The sequence below is a fragment of the Aptenodytes forsteri genome, unplaced genomic scaffold, assembly GCF_000699145.1.
Source record: "Aptenodytes forsteri isolate BGI_AS27 unplaced genomic scaffold, ASM69914v1 Scaffold27, whole genome shotgun sequence".
NCBI lineage: Eukaryota > Metazoa > Chordata > Aves > Sphenisciformes > Spheniscidae > Aptenodytes > Aptenodytes forsteri.
This window is the reverse complement of record NW_008794407.1, coordinates 1,566,586-1,584,038: the sequence shown is the minus strand read 5'-3', so window position 1 is coordinate 1,584,038 and position 17,453 is coordinate 1,566,586. Positions and strand designations below refer to the sequence as shown.

Genomic DNA, 17,453 nt, shown 5'->3' with positions numbered 1-17,453 from the left:
TGTCGCGCCACACCGCGGGGGGGGCCCCCAGGGGGGGGGGGGGGGAATCAAGAGAATGAAAAACATCATACCTCAACTACATAGCCCAGATCTCGTACATAATCTCGCTCTGTCTCCACTAATTCCTGTAAGACATAGCTACAATGGAAAGAAAATGATGAACACATATTTCATTAAAAAAATGAAACAGATTCTTAAAGAGGATTAATGGCATACAGCTTTTCAGACATTTGCAGTCAGATACGTTTGATAAGCAGAGCTGAAATGGAAGAATTAATGCACATTCTTTCTAAGCAGGACGCTGCTTTGATTTTGGAACCGGAGCAGGCTTACTTCTGTTTATCTAAAGTCAATGTTTTCTTACATGTGTCATTAAAATTAAACATTTAACTGTTGTTTAAAATAAAATGCTATTACATCTCTGGTCTGGAGACTCTTAAGTATATGAACTGTTATTTCTACCCACAGATTTAAATGATTTTGAAACCAGGCATGTTTTTGTTCTACCATGGTAACAGCTTACTATTACATAAAGGAATTAAGAGTGCAGTGGAACAGAACAAGGGGAACGACCAGTTTTTTGAAGCCTAATCACCCTCTAAACATTTAAAGATCAGCATCTTCCTGCATAACTGAGACTGACGTGTGACAAAAGTTAAACACAGGTATAACTAATCCTGCATAACTGAGACTGACATGTGACAAAAGTCAAACACAGGTATAACTAAAATTAAAAATCACAGGAAATTGAGACTATGACTGTTCAAGAAAATTTTTTTCTTTGCATAACGTGACTGCATGCTTGACACCTAACGCAAGTCCTCCCCCTTCCAGATTAACAGTTTCTGCTGCCAGTTCAAAATGGACATTTTTAAAACACTTCATTTATCTTTTCAAAACATTGTCAAAAAAGGACTAAAAATGTGGCCTTACTGTCGTCTTTTTAAGGAGCTGGATTTCCTTTCTTCCATCTCATCTATGGGTGACGAGGAAGAGAGAAGGGAGTTATCTGAAGGGTTGAAGGATGGACTGCTGCTGTCACCTTGATCTACCAACAAGGAACTTGGACGGTCCTCCAGGGCCTGAGAAGGTGTTCAAGACAGACAGCAACAATGATTTATTTCCCCTTTATTCACAAGACGCATTTACATGCAGCTGTATATGGTAACCTATGGGAGATCAATTACTGCAATGTATCTTGGCAAAGGTGGCCTCAAGCTTCCAGAAAACCAACCAACAACTTGGCTTTCCAGGACAGATAACGTAACCTTACAGAAGCACATTTGAGATACGTCAGTCTTTCCTTCACAGCAAAAGAAAGGAGTTCAGTTGGTTTAAACAGCAAGAGATAAAAATCAGACTATCCTGCTCAGGATGTAAGTACTTCTATGGTGGAAGCTACACAGATGTGTGCTTATTGCCGGGGATTAAATTATATTTGTCATACTTTAGTTCTAGCGTATGCAAGTTACTTTCAATAATAAATAGGACATGTTTAAAGGATGTTCTTTGGATGTTACATTTTTTGTTACAACAGAAGTGGCATTCTTTGTCAGACATTTTGTTTATCATATTAACTAGCCAAAATACTGACTCATTGTAGAAAATAATGACTTCTACAGTCAATGTTGCTTTTGAGCTTCATGACAGTTCAGATCCTAGGAAAAAGTCCCTATCTCTTCTGCCAGATACACCGTCTCCCTTGCATGGACTCTGCAGTCTTCTGTTTGTACAAAAGATGGAGAAGCCGTAGAAGAAATAATATGAACAAGCTTCTATGAAGTGTTTATTGGACCTCTTTAATTCAAGCCCATAATCTTGGATCAAGCTACAGTTATGTATCACTTTTTCCTTGAATGTGATACAGGCTTTAATACAAGACACATTAACTTCACCAGGGTGGGGTTCAGCTGTAATCTTCTTTGTTTCCCTACAAAAAGTAAAACCCCAGTAATGGTATGACTGGCCCAAAACCCAAAAGAAGCTGACCCTTGGCTAAAATTGTGAAATGAGAACATCTCCACCAGGGACTATATGCATGGATCATTTAAGCTATATCCACTGCTAGGCTGCCTGAAAGACACATGGACTGTCAAACTTTCCATTTACAAAAGGCTGCTTTGAATTTTCCCACAGATTAATTCTTATTCACCCTTCTGGTGCAACAAGAAGTAAAAACCAAAGTTAATACTCTAAGAGAGTGCAGAAATTATTTCATGCAGTAATGTAAGTGAAGTGTAAGTCTTTCTGAATGAGGAAATATAAAATGGAAATTCAAATTTCTCATTCTGAAATTTAAAGTTGCTTAAATTTAGAACAAGCCTAGGAAATTTCAGCCTCTGGTAACATGGGGCTGCCATGCTGCAATTCTCTGTGGAGTTTTCACAGCAGCACTTCTACTAAGCCCAACAGGGTCTATGTTGCAAAAGCCAGACTTAAAGGTAGTGAATCACAGAATCGCTGAGGGACCTCCTGAGACCATATAGTCCAATCCTCCTTCTCAAACAGGGTCATCTAGAGCAGGTTTTCCAGGACCAGGTCAGGTCGGGTTTTGAATATGAAGGAGGGCCTTCCTGGTGTTATCCATACTCCCTATTCTTTGTCAATGAGCATCTTCAGAAACAGAAATTTTAAAACACAGAAACTTAAAAAAGCTGACACAATTCCTCATACTTAATTTGTTAGCAAACACTGCAAAGCAAGGAAGGAGCCGCTAAGATATAAAACGATCCTTCTACTCTTTTACTTATGTCTTCATTATCACGTTGCCTAAAACCCAGCTAGATAGCATAAATGTCTCTGTGTGAGGGTTATCTGCTTTACTGTTGAACTCTGCAAGATTTGCTGTAAATTCAGTCTCAGGGATTCTTCTCATAAAGGTCTATCAGGCAAATCAGGGTAACCCTGGGTCTTACCATTCATTTTACTAATAGGACATTTTCTTTTTACTAATAGGAAATACGTTTTGTGTCTTCTCCTCTCCCTTATATTTATTGGTTTTTTTGCTTTTCTACACAGCCATTTACCTATTCAGTAAGTGCTTTCACAAAAGAGGGTGTACAAAGCAACCCATACACCAACCCAGAAAATGACTTTTTAAACAGGCATCAGATTTTACAAGTCAAAGATGTACGCTCGGGATGGGCATATAGCTTTTCTTTGAATAGCAAGTCGGGACTTGAAGACACAACTTCTTTAAACACATGCATCTGCCAGTCAGCCTCACCATTTTACTTTTGACGAGCTCTTCAATTGCACTGACTAGTTCTGCAGCACTGGGTGTCTCGGAGCTGGTTGGCCGCACCAGTAATCGAGAAGATGTCTGTGCAGTGACACAAAGGAAGGAGAATCCCAGAGTTAGCCGGGTACTTGCTCAAGGATCAAGAGACCTCCTTCACTTCTTTGTTAGACAAAAGGTACCTGACAGTAACCGTCAGTGTCATATAACACTAAGATCATCCCTTCCAACTTGGGCAACTGGAATTGGAAATTTTAAGTAACCCCCACAGAATTTAAATGCTGGGATAAAAATTCCTGTTCCTACATGCAACAGAAGTCAAGGAAATATCCTTCATCTTGCTGATTATGGTAACGCCTGACAAATAGCTATAAAAATCGCCTGAGCTGACCCAATGGACAACAAACAGTTTGTTAACATATTTTATTGGTGTTTAAACAAAGCAACAACTGCAGAAAAGTAACAGGAACCAAGACGACTTGAAATAAAGGAGGAAGCATCATTAAGCTAAGAAAAAATACACCAGTAACTCAGGGGCATTTACTTTTCTAAAGGAGCTGGGGTATATTGCCCAGATTCAGAGGGGAAATTGAGCTCACCATTCCTTGTGCCATCCATTTTCCCCAATGGTATGTGTAGAGCACAGAAGATCTCTGGCCTCATAAGCTATAAAATGCCAGTTTATAGATACAACTGAAGGTAAAAGGTGTTCACAGTAAAGGATTCTGGGAGAGGGCCATTAAATTCAGCCTTGGTAATTTGCAAACAGAGGTGTTTGCATATTACATTTATCATTAAATAACTGGAAAGTGAAAACAGGGTGTAATATGAACTTTACTTCATATTACAAACAGCACAGGGAACATCATGTAGCACAGAGTAAGCTGTCCTGCAAATGTTTCCAACAAACTGGACAAAGAAATGGCACGTATAATGACTTAACACAAGAGGTTCTGCTCAAGTCAAGCACAGGTGTAACAAGGCTCCCCATAAGTCAATACAAAAAAAGAATATACAGATTTTTAGGTAGTTTGCCTTGTATTTGTCTTATTTGGAAAGGAAAACAGGGGTTGGGTAAGCAAAGGAAATACAGACAACTTTAAATGGAAAGATACGGGAACTGAGCCAAAGCAGAGACAGAACACAAGTCAACATAATGCTGCATCAGAGTTTACAAAAAGAGAAAACAAAAAGCAAAAAGAATTAGTTTCATATTAACATAACTGATCTTGAAACTTTAATATTGCTTATCCAAAAATTAAATGCAAACAACTCGTAAACTGCCATCAAATGCAAAACCATGAAGTGTGCAATGATTCTACTGAACAGAAGAATGCATACTGTGCAGATGAGCTCTTAGGGGAGAAAATGGCTGTGTTGTTTAGTGATATTAGACAAATCAGCATGGTCTACCACATGATGTTTGCATGCACACCAAAAACTGAGTAATCCCACAGCTAGTGTGTCTTTTAGGCAATTGCGTGCTCCTGACATCTGACTGTGGACCAGGTTTTCCAAAGCTGTGCTTGTATGCGGGTTTTCACTTTGGATGTGGAGCTGAGCTTAGCCTTACAAAACACTGGCAGTGTTGGAATCGGACTTGGGTCAAGGCCCCTTCTCTCTGTTATTGCTCTTTGGGAGTATATGGGGTGTGACTGTTGGTAAAACTTCAGAACTGGTTTGTTTCCAGTTCATATGGTTATATCATACATTATCTGAAAAAGAAGGAGCTGCCAGGCTGCACAGGTGAAGTCTGCCTGCTGACCTTCTTCCCGATGATGTACTCTGGGAGCAGAGTACAACCTTGCCCAGAAAACAGGGAAAGGTGGAGCAACTGAGCACGCACAGGTGTGAGATGTTGCTGGAGCCCACAGCAGGCTGGGTAGGGAGGGAGAAAGCCAGTGAGCAGGGAGTTTCCAGCACTGAGTGTAGACCAGGAGCCCTAGAGAGGAAGAAATGCTAGCAGCCAAGCCTCTGAGGTCACGGAAAGGAGGAGACATTCCTTGGGATCCAGAGGAGCTGAGCAACTGAAGAAACCACTGAGCGTGGCAGGAATGCGAAGGAGGACTCCACCCAGAAGGCAGACAACCAGGAATTTGTTTGCAAGCCTTTTATTAATCACTAACTCCATCAATAGGGCCAACTGACTTCTGCTGGGTAAAAATTTGCTCTGGCTTCTCACTTCTGCATTCCAATAAAGCATTTGCTCTAGGTACTGGAAATCGGTGGTACACCTTGGTGTGTGGACTTCAGGGAGGCACACACAACCTCCCAGGCTGCCACGAGGGGACTTTTTTGCCTCCCACCATGCTGTAGGACGGATATTGCACAAAAACAACGCACCTTAAATGAATCATGATTTACATGTTTTGAAAAATTATGGTATAATATTAACTGTACCAAATTTTAACTTCTCAGAAGTCTTTTCTAGAATGCAGTTTAAGCTACTCAAAAAACTGTCCCAACCTGTTTTTACCACAGTGGGTCCATGTTAACCTCAAGAAGTGAAAAGTAAAATTTTACTGGGGATTGAAAGCTACTCAAAGCCTCTTACTCTACTGTCATAAGGGTCTTACTTTGCATCAGAAATACAAAAATGAATGGACTCTAACTTACAAGCATATCCCTTCACGTAACTGTTCTTACTGTGCAAAAAGAACTACATAAGCAAAAGCCATTTTTCTCTGGAGAACTTTTTATAAGGCTACATACAATTCTTTTTATATCACTGAAGGGACATGCAAATATGGCAGCTTATCAGCAGGAACTTTAACATATTTTCACCAACATTATTTTTATTCTATTTCTAAACCTCAAACTGAGATTATTATTTTCTAGCAATAAAATATTCTCTCAGGTCTAAAGGCTGGCAAAATTTTAAAATGCCTATTTTTACCTGTTTTATTTCAAGAATATTTCCCAATATATTAACTCCTCCAACTCATATTACACTTTTTCGATTTGGAAAACATTAAGAATTAAATACACATAGAGCACGGGAGCCAGCCATTTTGATCCTACAAATGATAACTTCAGGGATGATTGAGATCCCCACTGAAAGGCAGTGGGATAAAAGGAAGAAAAAAAAGTAGTCAACAAGATCAGCCAAAGTTATCAGTAACAACATCTGCACCACTCAGAACAGTGAGTAACCACCCACAAAATTCACTAACGTGTTCATGCTGTAGATTACAATGGCTAAAAATTTTAAGCAGCAAAATGGGAAGCAAACAGTGAATGTGAATATTTGCTGCACAAGTCCACACCGTTTCTATTCTAAAACCTTCTATTTCCAGGCTTGATAGTTGTCCCCTAAACATTTGATCCAGGTTGAAAAGTGCAATAAATCCTCCCCATGTATGAACATCACAATGTTTAAGAAAAACAGATAACATGCGAGTAAGATCTCCTTCATGCAGTTACTGACTACATCCAGAATTTCATTACTAATGCAAATTTTTTACCCTCAATTTTAATGTGCCTTTGTTTGTACAAACAAGCTGGATTATTACCCATATTTGGATATTAACTTCTTAGTACACTTGTAGAGGCACCAAAAAAGAAGAAAAAAAAGTGCTATGCTGCTATACAAAAACACCTCAGAGCTGATGTGAACAACTCTCTCTGCTAAGACAGGTACCGAGAATTTTTTTTTCCCCTGAACTGAGACTATCCAAAATAGCAGGGCTTGGTGAACAGCCTATGATCTAAAAACATTATGTACAACTGCTAATTTCTCCAGATAAACTTTACTTGCACATAGTATTTTAACCTCAGTACCCAAAGGTATGATTATAAAACAATTAAATTCTAATCACTAAATATGGCATCTGTTAAACAGATGTAAATAGGCCTGCAAACACACAAAGTGGCCCATTTCCACATTTAAACTGCTAGCAGAAAAATTTCTGCACTTGTGCTTTTAAAATAGAGATGCATTTAATTCGCACTCTTTCCACAGGAAACCCTTTTAACGTTGTCTAAAGTGGCATAGTAATTACTTCTGTCTACCATAAAGCTATGTTACATACATTACAGAGATTTTGGAAACAGAAGAAAGATTTGAGCAAACAGAGGTTCTTTCAACGTGTGAAGCCTTCCCTGCTTCCTCCTCCTACCTTGTCATCCTGCGAGTCGGGCTGGAGAAGACTGTGTTGCTGAATTGCCATTGGAGGAGGAAGCGGTACAGCATCTGCTCCCTCTTCGCCTTCCTCCTCTCCACAGCTCTGCATGCCTGAAGAGGATGACTTGGAGAGAGTGCCACTGCTCAGCCCCTCATTCCGACCTCTCTGTAAATGAAATCAAGACATTCAAGCTCTGTTACCTTCTCAGCAGCATGAAGCTTGTTCAACACAAACTTGTCTTAAACAAGTCTGTTCTGTAGATTCACCTCTCTCCCAACAAGTCAAGATGATCCTACAAACACAGCGCTGCTCCTCAACAGAGGGGAAAAAAGCAGATGCCAAAGCTAATGTTTTCAGTGTTTGGTAAAAGCAGATGGATCGAGATACTGAGAAGAAGACATTCAGCTTGAAATTTACTACAGGAAAGTGTTACCAAAGATGTGGTTGCTTTCCAAGTTCAGTTCTGTAAAGAGCCACATTCCTGTAACTTAGAAACTCAAGAACTTTGCATCTGAAGTACCAACCCTCATAGCAAGACTTCTAAAGGATATAAAAAACCCCTATTACAACATGAAGTATTTTGTCAATTACCTTTTCTGCCCACCCCCAAAGTAGTGAGAGCAGACTGCTTGTATAATTTTTACAGTTGTGTTAAAAGACAGTCCTTCCAATTATATGAGGAACTGTGATTTAAATTAGCCAAAGTTCAATGTAACTGATCTCGCAGGGTAGTTTAACTATCTTTGAAGGAATACAGCATAGGTGATTATTGTTTTTTCCTGACTTTAAGGCACTGGCCTTAGGTTTTCCCTCACTCACAGAACAGCAGAATAAGATACTTCCAAAACAATGCTACAACTGCATCACAGAGGGTCTCCTTCTGCAGCCTGACATTCAAGGAAAGAGGCCAATATTCCTTTCCAAACCACATCTCCCAATTCACCATGCTGCCAAGTCTCTAGTGTTTTCTTTCCCTACATTTACTGTATAACTTCACTGATGTTCCAAGCTTGCAGCAAAATATGTCGGGACCAAGGAAAAAAAATGCACTAAATAATTAACTGGGCATCTAAGACCACTTTTCTGTACGATAACTACCAAAACTGCTAGTCAGATTCAAGCCTGGTAAAAGGGAATAACTGTACAGCATGCAAGTGGCTGTGCCCTTGGAAGCAGTAAGACGCCATTCATTTCAGCCTGAACCACAGGTCCGTACCAGAAGAGAATTTGGCTCTGTCTGCACCTAACTGGAGGCAGGCTTTGCTCGTACACGAGTTCCAGGCTTAGAATGATGGGGAGATGTTTGTGGGAGGAAGGGAAATGTTCAGTAGATGTCCTTGGTGGCAAAATCTGGAATAGTTCACAATTTCCTGCCCTCCAATGAAAACTGCCATGTTTATTATCTGACCTATGGTAACTACCTTTTGATTTGAAGGGCCAGTAATTTTTCTGTGCTCTAACTCTTGCTCAAGGTGTAAATACAGCTTTAAGCAGTTAAGCAGCTCTCCCTGTATTTTCCCTGATCCACCAACAAGAAAAGGAAAGGGAATACAAAATGACCTGATTGTTCCCAGAACATGAAGCACCTTTACTCACAAAGCTGCTTTCCTGAGTGGGATAAGAGATCAAAGCCAAAGAACAACTTTTTACTCTCCCATTTCTCTTTTTCAACTAGAGATCCTTCTCCACAGAGCTTTACTAATGCTCTCAATGCAGAAGGGCACAAACTGTGCCTGGCACAGTACTTACGCAGAGTATAGCAGTCATCAAGAATGAGCACATGGCACACACCACTTTGTTCAACTGCTGGACAGTCAGCTGAGGAGACAGCCTTCACCTGACAATATTTAGTTCTTTGAAAACATAAAAACAAGTCTCAGGAAGCTGCCCTGAATGCTTACCTCTTCAACAGTTTCATCTTGTGGGGTCGCTGCACTATCATCAGAATCCTTCTGAGAGCCCGCATCGGCACTTTTGCGAACCTCTCTACTCTTCTTATGCTTGTGGGCTAGTTTTTTGACATGCCCATCTGCTTTTCCACTGCTAAGACGCCTCACGGGACTGGTAAGCCATTTTCTCAAAGTGTTGCCAGGGCGCTTGGGGCCTGGGGAGCTCTGTGCACCGATCATGTGGGGCTGAAGCGATGTTACTGAAGCAGGAGGACTGGCATCATTGCTGGAGACCGAAAGGGAGTCTGAAAAAAGAATGAGGGGAGCATTTTAAAGCTGAAACGCTGGTGAGTGAGAAACAAGGCAAATGACATATGTAATAATGGATATCAGATTGGATTGATGGATGAATTGCCCAGATTATTTTGAAGTAACCTGGCCTTTGACGACACCACAACTATCTGTGTTCATGCTGCATAAGGACCATTTATATGCTTACAACAGTCAAGCTTTATTAAGTTGCTCCTGCCTCAATTATAATTCATTCCTACTGCTGCTGCTACTTATTTGATAGTATATATATACTATATATATATAGTATATATACTTTCCATATATATACTTTCCATATGTCATCTAACTTTATGGAAGGATACGCTTGTTTTATCTTTTAATGTATAATGCATTGAGCATGGACATGAAGAGTAAAAGTAATTGCCTCAATGAGATAAGTAATTTATTTTTCAAACACCACATTTTATTACAAATGCTGCAGTTACTTTCATTATTTATTTATTTCCCCTACCCTTGGGAAAGAGGGAAGAAGAATCCAGAAAACAGCTAAGTGTCTGTCTTTTGCTTAAATCTTCTCGGAGTTTTGGCTGGTGATTTGTTTGTTTTTTAAAAAGGCACAGAACATCTATGTCTAAAAGCCCATTTGCTCAAATCTCAGAATCAGCAGTATTTCTCAGCATGACAATGCCTGAAGTTCTGTAGTCAAACAAAGGATAAACTTTTCTCAAGCCATAGTTACATGTGCAGGAGGTCAATAGCACTTTCCCACCGAGGCTCCTGTCACTTGAACTGGACCGTATGCTTATGATAAACACCCACTGGTTAGCTATTGTGAGACTACATTTCTTTTTTCCCCATGCAGCACAATGCTTTTCCCCCCAGCAATTCTCTTTTCCTAAAAACATACTTTTTTTCAGGACACATTCTTGTAACACCACTCCTATGAATATTATCTACCACTAGGGTATTAACATGACTCTCCTAGGCTGTCAAATATGTTTTTTTTCCCCTGCGTGTGCACTTTTGGAGATAGATAGTTTATATAAGGATGACATAAAAAATGTTTTGTTGAATGTTTCTACTGATGGGAATTAAATGCAATGCTTGCGTTCCTTCTTGAAGCTTGACACAGATGTTCAGGTCACCTCTTCTGGCAGCTTTTCCATAAGAGGCGTATTGCTGGTCTGACCTGAGGTAGTTTGAATTTTGTAGAATAATACGGTCACACTGATGTGGCAATACACTTCATTGTGAACACCCAAATGCCTTGGATCTACACACAAGTATGTGAGCCTGCTCTGTTTCCATAGAATATTAAGTGCAAATTATGGCTTTGAACCGAGATGGAAAAAGAGACATAAAATGCAACTATATTAAGTTAGGACTTGTTATTTTTCCTTCACTGTTCAAGCTGTTCCAAAAAGGGCATCCCTTCCTCGGAATCCAAAATTGTGATCTATCAGGCTGTTTGTCAAGATTTTTCTCTATTCTAATAAAACCCAAATGGCATGTGACCATTAAGATACATCAGCTCTGATGTTAAGAACTCCTGTAGCTTATACTGTATGAACACATACACAATAATTGCTATTAACCACCACTTTCATCATGTTTCCATAAAGCAGAAGATAAACAAACTTTATAAAGCCTACTTTCAGTGCAACAAGCTAGATGCTAACACTTTAAAGCAAGTGACCCAGAATCAGGATTCATCTACAGAATTGTCTTCTAGCCACAGCTGCAGCTGTGCCGCACATGGGTAAGGAGACTTCCTTTCATGCCATTAACATGGTTTCAAGGCTTTAAGTAAAGGGTACTACCAAAAAGCAGATGCAGATACACTAGTCAGCTTTGTCTCTAAATCTTGGGATAGCAGTGCTACAGAATTACCACATTATTTTCTTGTTGAAGCAGGAAACATAAGGAAGAAATTAATTATCTATAACAATGGTTTTCAACTTGCAATCTGAGTATCCCTCAAGGTCCCTGGATTACTGCTTAAGGGTCCTCAGCACATACGTAGGAAAAGCAAGCCTACTAGCCATCAGCATCCACATCACGACAGATTTTTTACTTTATTTAAAAAAAAAAAAAAAAAAGGTCTGCTTATTAAAAAAAATTCCAAGCAAAACTTCCAACCATCTGCAAGCTCTCCACAGGAATCCAAACAACCTCCTATTAAACCTCGGTAAGAAGTTAGTTTGACTTCTCTTTCACCAAACTCAACTTTACCTTTATTGTATCATGCATCTTTTAATTTTTATCAGATATCTTGTTTCAGAAATTATAGCAAACATCAGCTGATGGGGATATCAATAAATAACCTTCTGCCACTCTGCTAGTGGAACACAGAAGAGGAGAAAACAGTGCTGGTGTTCTTGTAAGTAAGTTTCTTAAAGCCCAAACTAAATGCTTTGTTTTCAAGACTCCCAAGCTTGAAGATGTTATAATCACTCAGCCAAGTTTTCCTTTCATTTGTATATATTTTTCATCCCAATAATGGTTCATACAAGTTCCTTCCATACAAAAAAAAAAAAAAGAACAATTTCTTTTTTTTTTAAAAAAAAAAAAAAAAAAAAGGGCAACTAAGCCTTCGCAGAAGTTCACAAAAATACAAAACAGTACATGGTATCTGTTGCATTTCTTTCCTTTACAATTACTCCTTTCTAAGCAAAAGGTGGTGTGGTGGTGCAGTAACTGATTGCGTAAGATTGACTTTTACATAAACATGCCTATCCTAAGCATGTAACATACCTGCAGTTAATAAACCCATTTTTCTTTTTATAAAACCTGTGCTCCACCTCCTCAAATTCTCACCCACCCTTTTGACAATCAACACTTATCAACTACCAAATTTCTTGTAAAAGCAAATAGTACAATGCAGAGCCCCTGAAGCTGTGGGAGACGACTATTTTTGTCTGACTGCACTTTTGCTGTACCACTCCTACTCTTAACCCCAGTCAGCCAAGAGTTTGTGGGCAGAAGGAGGGAAGAGAGCAGGAAGAAATATGTACACTCCACTCAAGTTCAGAGGATCTGAGACAAAACAATGTTAGCCAGACATGTTTTGCAGCACATACTTTAGCCATATCCTCCCACACAGTATTAGTTTTCATTTGGCATGCAGCATGTAACTGCTTCTCATCTTCTCTTCTGCATGATTTAATATAAAGTACTTATTGAAGTATTATTAGGGCTTCAGGGAATCATAAAAGTGGACAAAGTGTAAGTAGTACACCAAAATGATAGCACTGTTCCACTTTGCTCTTTAAAGCATGAAAGCACTGGGGGAGAAGAAGCTTAAAATGAATAAAAATACTGCATTGCCATAAATGCTTCAGCTTAAAGACAAAATTTTATTAAAAAAGGTGTTAAAAAAAAAAGAGAGATTTAACATCACCAGTGTTAACCTGAACAGAATACCAACCCACTAGGCTCTTCAGAGGTCAGACCCGACTTTTCACCCCTTCTTAAATTGGCAGAAAACATTCCTAGAGCCTCACAGGTCAATATTAATACTCACTACAAATATTCCACACCAGTGTTTTCTCAGTGAGACCCTTTACCATCCATTTTCCCATCCCATCCCAGCTGACAGAAGTCCAGATTCTCCAATTCTTACTCCCATCCGCTTCCTCAGGAGACCAGTTACAACACTAGAGCACAGTCATGAAAAAACCTAGGTGCTCAAGTTCATATATTTAAGTAGAGGCATTGCCAGATCTAAACATTAGGGAATATCAATATCCAATACAGGCATTTTCAAGAGCACAGAAAGACCTTTCACCTTTACTGTGAGAACAGCCACACGGGTATGTCTTATTTCTCCCTGCCCCATCACTATATACTATTTCTATCTATATAATTAGGGATATAGACTTGGTTTGATTGATTAGCATGCTTGGGAATGTTTACACTAAATTGGCTTTGTTTCCTTTACGACTACATAGCAAATTGTTTTTCTAGGGTTGCTCAAGAATATTTTATCACTAAAACATGCTAAGAGGAAAAAGGAGCATTCAAAATTAAACCAAGAACAACATGGACTTTTAAAACCAAAACAGATGGAATAAATTTGGGGTATGCTAACCCCAACTGTGTTTCAAGTACAGTAAACTTTCTAGTGAGTGTCAGATTCCCTTTTAGAAAAAGATAAATGCAACAGATGGCCATCTTGGAGAGAAAAAACCCAACACACATAACGATCACACACAGCAACACCAATCCAACAAGAAACCATCAAATTTAATAAAATCACTATTTGCTCAAGTAGAGACAGCTCTGTAATTCAATAAAGTATTTTAAAAAAACCCTAATGGATGGGCTTTGTTTTATAGTTCATAGCGACAACAAGAAAAGAAGGCATTTAACTGCCATTTCTCTCGAAGTAAAAACCACATATGTTGCTCTGGTGGTGAGGTCAGCGAGTTCACTGAGAGTCCATAAATATATTTTTGAAGCTAAAGAAAAAGGGCAGGAAGTATGGGTTCTGACCCCCTCAAACTAGAAGATAAAGTTACCTCCAACGAACAGGCAAAATTTTGAAACTGGAAGGGAAATGGGAATTCTCATTCTAGTCCCAGCTTTCTTAACACTAGAAACATGCACATCTGTGATTAATAAACTGTTTTTTTCCCCTAAAAAATAAATCAGCCATGTTAAGCTAGTTGATGACTTGAAAGACTGCTTCATATTAAGTATTTCCATATTGCTGTTTTTAGAGTTTTAGTATTTACAAGGAGAGCAAGGGGCTACAAAAACCTGACTTCCTAACCTAGGGAATCAAACCGAGCCTGTTTGATGCCTGCTCTGCATTCTCTAATTCCAAAATGCTGCAAAACCAAAAATAAAAATGTTTCACCGTCTCTGGACTATGAAACAGGGATGGGGCAAGGAGTGAAAAGTGGACCAAAGCAAACCTAGTAACCCCAACTGGCATGTCAAACTGCCACTGCAGACCCGCCATCCACCATGGACTTCAAGGACCAGAGAGCCCACAAAACCCATCACACAGGGCAATTAACCAGCTGATCAGTAAGATTTGATGCAGGTACATTACAAATATTTGGGGATGAGAGCTGCTTGTTGGTTCAAACCACAGAGAGCATGATCTACACTGATGCACTTGCAGGTTTAATAGGTAAATTGAAAACAGCTGGAGTTCAGTCATCTCCCAAGCCTGTATCTACCTACAAACACACATGCCCAAATCTGAGCCAAGTCAACATACCATCAGAGGGAGCAAAAATAGTTACAAGCACCTAATGACAAAAGCCCGTAAAACCCCGCCTGCGTACACAGTCATCAGTTGTTATTAGATGAGATGGGGAAAGCTTGAAAAAAAGAGTGTGAGGTTTATTTTATTCGTAGACACACACATGCACAGTTTCTGCCTGGGAACTGCTTTTGAAGTAAGAGGCTATCAATCTGCTATGTACAAGACCATTCAGACACTTTTGTACGTGTCAGGAATTTTATTTCTCTCCTGCTGGGTATTCTCTTTAGACTACCCTCACTGTGTGTTTTTTGTAAACCAATACTGGAATATACATCAAAAGGCATTAGATGTGTTTCAACTTTAACAAGCCATCATAAAAGCAGTTACCATTTAAAGACAATGCAGGTTGAGCTTTATCAGGCTTGCAAATGCCCTTTGGGAAGCATGAGTTTCACTTATGATATAGAGATAGTGCAATAATTTTCATGAAACTAGTTTCTTAAAAATAATTCACAAAATGCAGAAAGCTAGTACTCCATACATAAAAGAAAATCCTTCAATCACATTTGTGTTTGGAGTGGAACAAACACACTCGCTCTTCATCTCTGGTCAGCAAACCTTTCCTGCCTTTTATTTCAAGTTATGCACTATGCTGAAATATAATTTGTAATATTTTCAGTGTGTGAACACACAAAGAGTTCAACTCCTTGTTGAACTTCCTCATTAGTGAGTTATCTGTATTAATTTTGACTGATACAGACACTAGTCCAGAGCACTTGGATTTAAACATATTCAATAACTGTCTTCCAAGTCATCAAAAGCTGATTGTGTTAATATCAGATAGACTGGAATTCTAAGCTTGAGGCTGCTCTTCAGCTTCTCTTAATAAGATAATAAGCTGCCCCACAAGCATGTCTGCAATTAAAAAAAAAACCCTCCCCCCAAGACAGACACTGTCAGCTTAGTAGCTTCCAAAGGTCTTTCTGAAATTGAGAAAAGTCATCCAACAGACATATTTGGAGCAGCACTAGAGAAAGGAATGAAGAAAATCTCTGATTAAGGGCAAAAAGAATATACTGTTCATTTGAGTTAGAAAATTAGTGGCATATGCCTGAAGGGTTTAATACACTTATGTTATTACTATTTTATCTTTTTTTTTTTTTTTTTTTTGTAATATCCTCTCCTGCCTTCCTACCCCGTAAATGTAAAATCAAGGTTTTACATTTAAACGTCTAAATAATTTGACATGCATTATAGCTTGCACACAGAGAGAGCTGTAAACACATCAACTGCTATCTAGGAGCTAAACACCAACAAAATTTAGATGGAAAAAAATCCTCCTCTTACAACGGCTGGACAGTTTTGCATCCACACTTGTTTTTCCCTTTTTTTTTTTTTAAGCAGGAAGAAGGCATGATATTGTGCCAGAGAAAACTTTCCCAGGTTAACAGAAGTAGTTCTGTTTGTGCTACCTGGAATTCAGGCCACAGGGATACAAAACCCCAAACCTGAATCTTGTATATTACTACAAGCGCAAGGCAGCAGTACAGAAGGGGAGAGTGGACTTTGTGGGACATTTCATTCTTTGCAATAAGCTGATATTCTCTACTATTTCTGGAGAGGAATATATTTTGTGTCACAAGTAGGAAGTATTAAAAGTTACTCACACTGCTGAAGTTTAGTTTCACAGTTTGTGAAAACCACAAGCTTTTAATAGATTAAATCTCAGCTTCCCTCTACGCAGCTTATATTTTAACAGGCCGTGTCTTGATCTCAACGCCACTCTTTTGACTGCCAGTTTGCTCAGATTTAAAGACAGCTACATCCACGTGCCTGGCAGGACATGCCAAGGACAGATTTGTATCATTTAGCACTGTTTCTCAGTCAAGTTCTTACTTTGTCAGTGCACCAAGCCAACCTCTCTTATCTCTCTACAGATCAAAGCAAGTGCCCTGATCATTTTAATATGATTATCTCCCCCTGGAAGGGGGGGTGTATTTCTACTAACCACTAATTGCACAGGGGCTTGCATGCTTTTACATAAGAGCTAATGAACAGAAGCCCATGTTCTAATTTTCAGGCAAAGTTTTCTCCTTTTCATGCACAATCTCCAGTGAGTTTCTCTGGGCCAACCGCGGCCATCAGTTAGTTAATTATCTCCTGCACTTCACCTGTGCCTCCTGACATATGACATCGTTTTACATCATCATGAAGGAGCACATAACATTATTTGCTCTGCAGAGCTACAAAAGGCAAGATTTTCACTGACAGATTTAAATTACATACAGTTAACTCCCTCACAGGGGCTGACACATGCCATGTAATTACGAATATTAAGGTGACACCTTTCTTTCATTAAATAGTTGTGAAAGTTCTTCAGCGCAAACAGAGAAAGAAAATAAAGTGAAATACTGCTTTTCTAAATTAGAAAGCAAGTTTTCCCACAGCACCAATGTAATCTCCCTGTTTCCCTTTAAATACAGTAGCTTTTAAGATCAATTTCTCATTGAGATGTTTCACAAAGTCTCAACTACATCACCCATTTTCAAATTGTGGGTGTTTTGGAACTTTACTATAGTCACGTATATCTTTAAAAGTCTTATTTATATGCTATTTTTGCCAGATGCCTAGTATCAGCAATATCCAACTACTTTAGGATGACCAAAGTAGAAGATCAGATGAAAGCGTGG

The 17,453-nt window shown here is 39.1% G+C and overlaps 1 protein-coding gene across 1 annotated transcript in view; it reads right to left on the bottom strand.

Annotated features, from left to right (window-relative positions):
- TRIO (trio Rho guanine nucleotide exchange factor) overlaps nucleotides 1-17,453 on the bottom strand; it is a 186,127-nt gene that overhangs the window by 28,539 nt on the left and 140,135 nt on the right. The window contains 5 exon segments of the mRNA XM_019474271.1: nucleotides 72-138; nucleotides 934-1,082; nucleotides 3,227-3,322; nucleotides 7,357-7,527; nucleotides 9,264-9,556. Coding sequence (XP_019329816.1) covers nucleotides 72-138; nucleotides 934-1,082; nucleotides 3,227-3,322; nucleotides 7,357-7,527; nucleotides 9,264-9,556 — 776 coding nt within the window.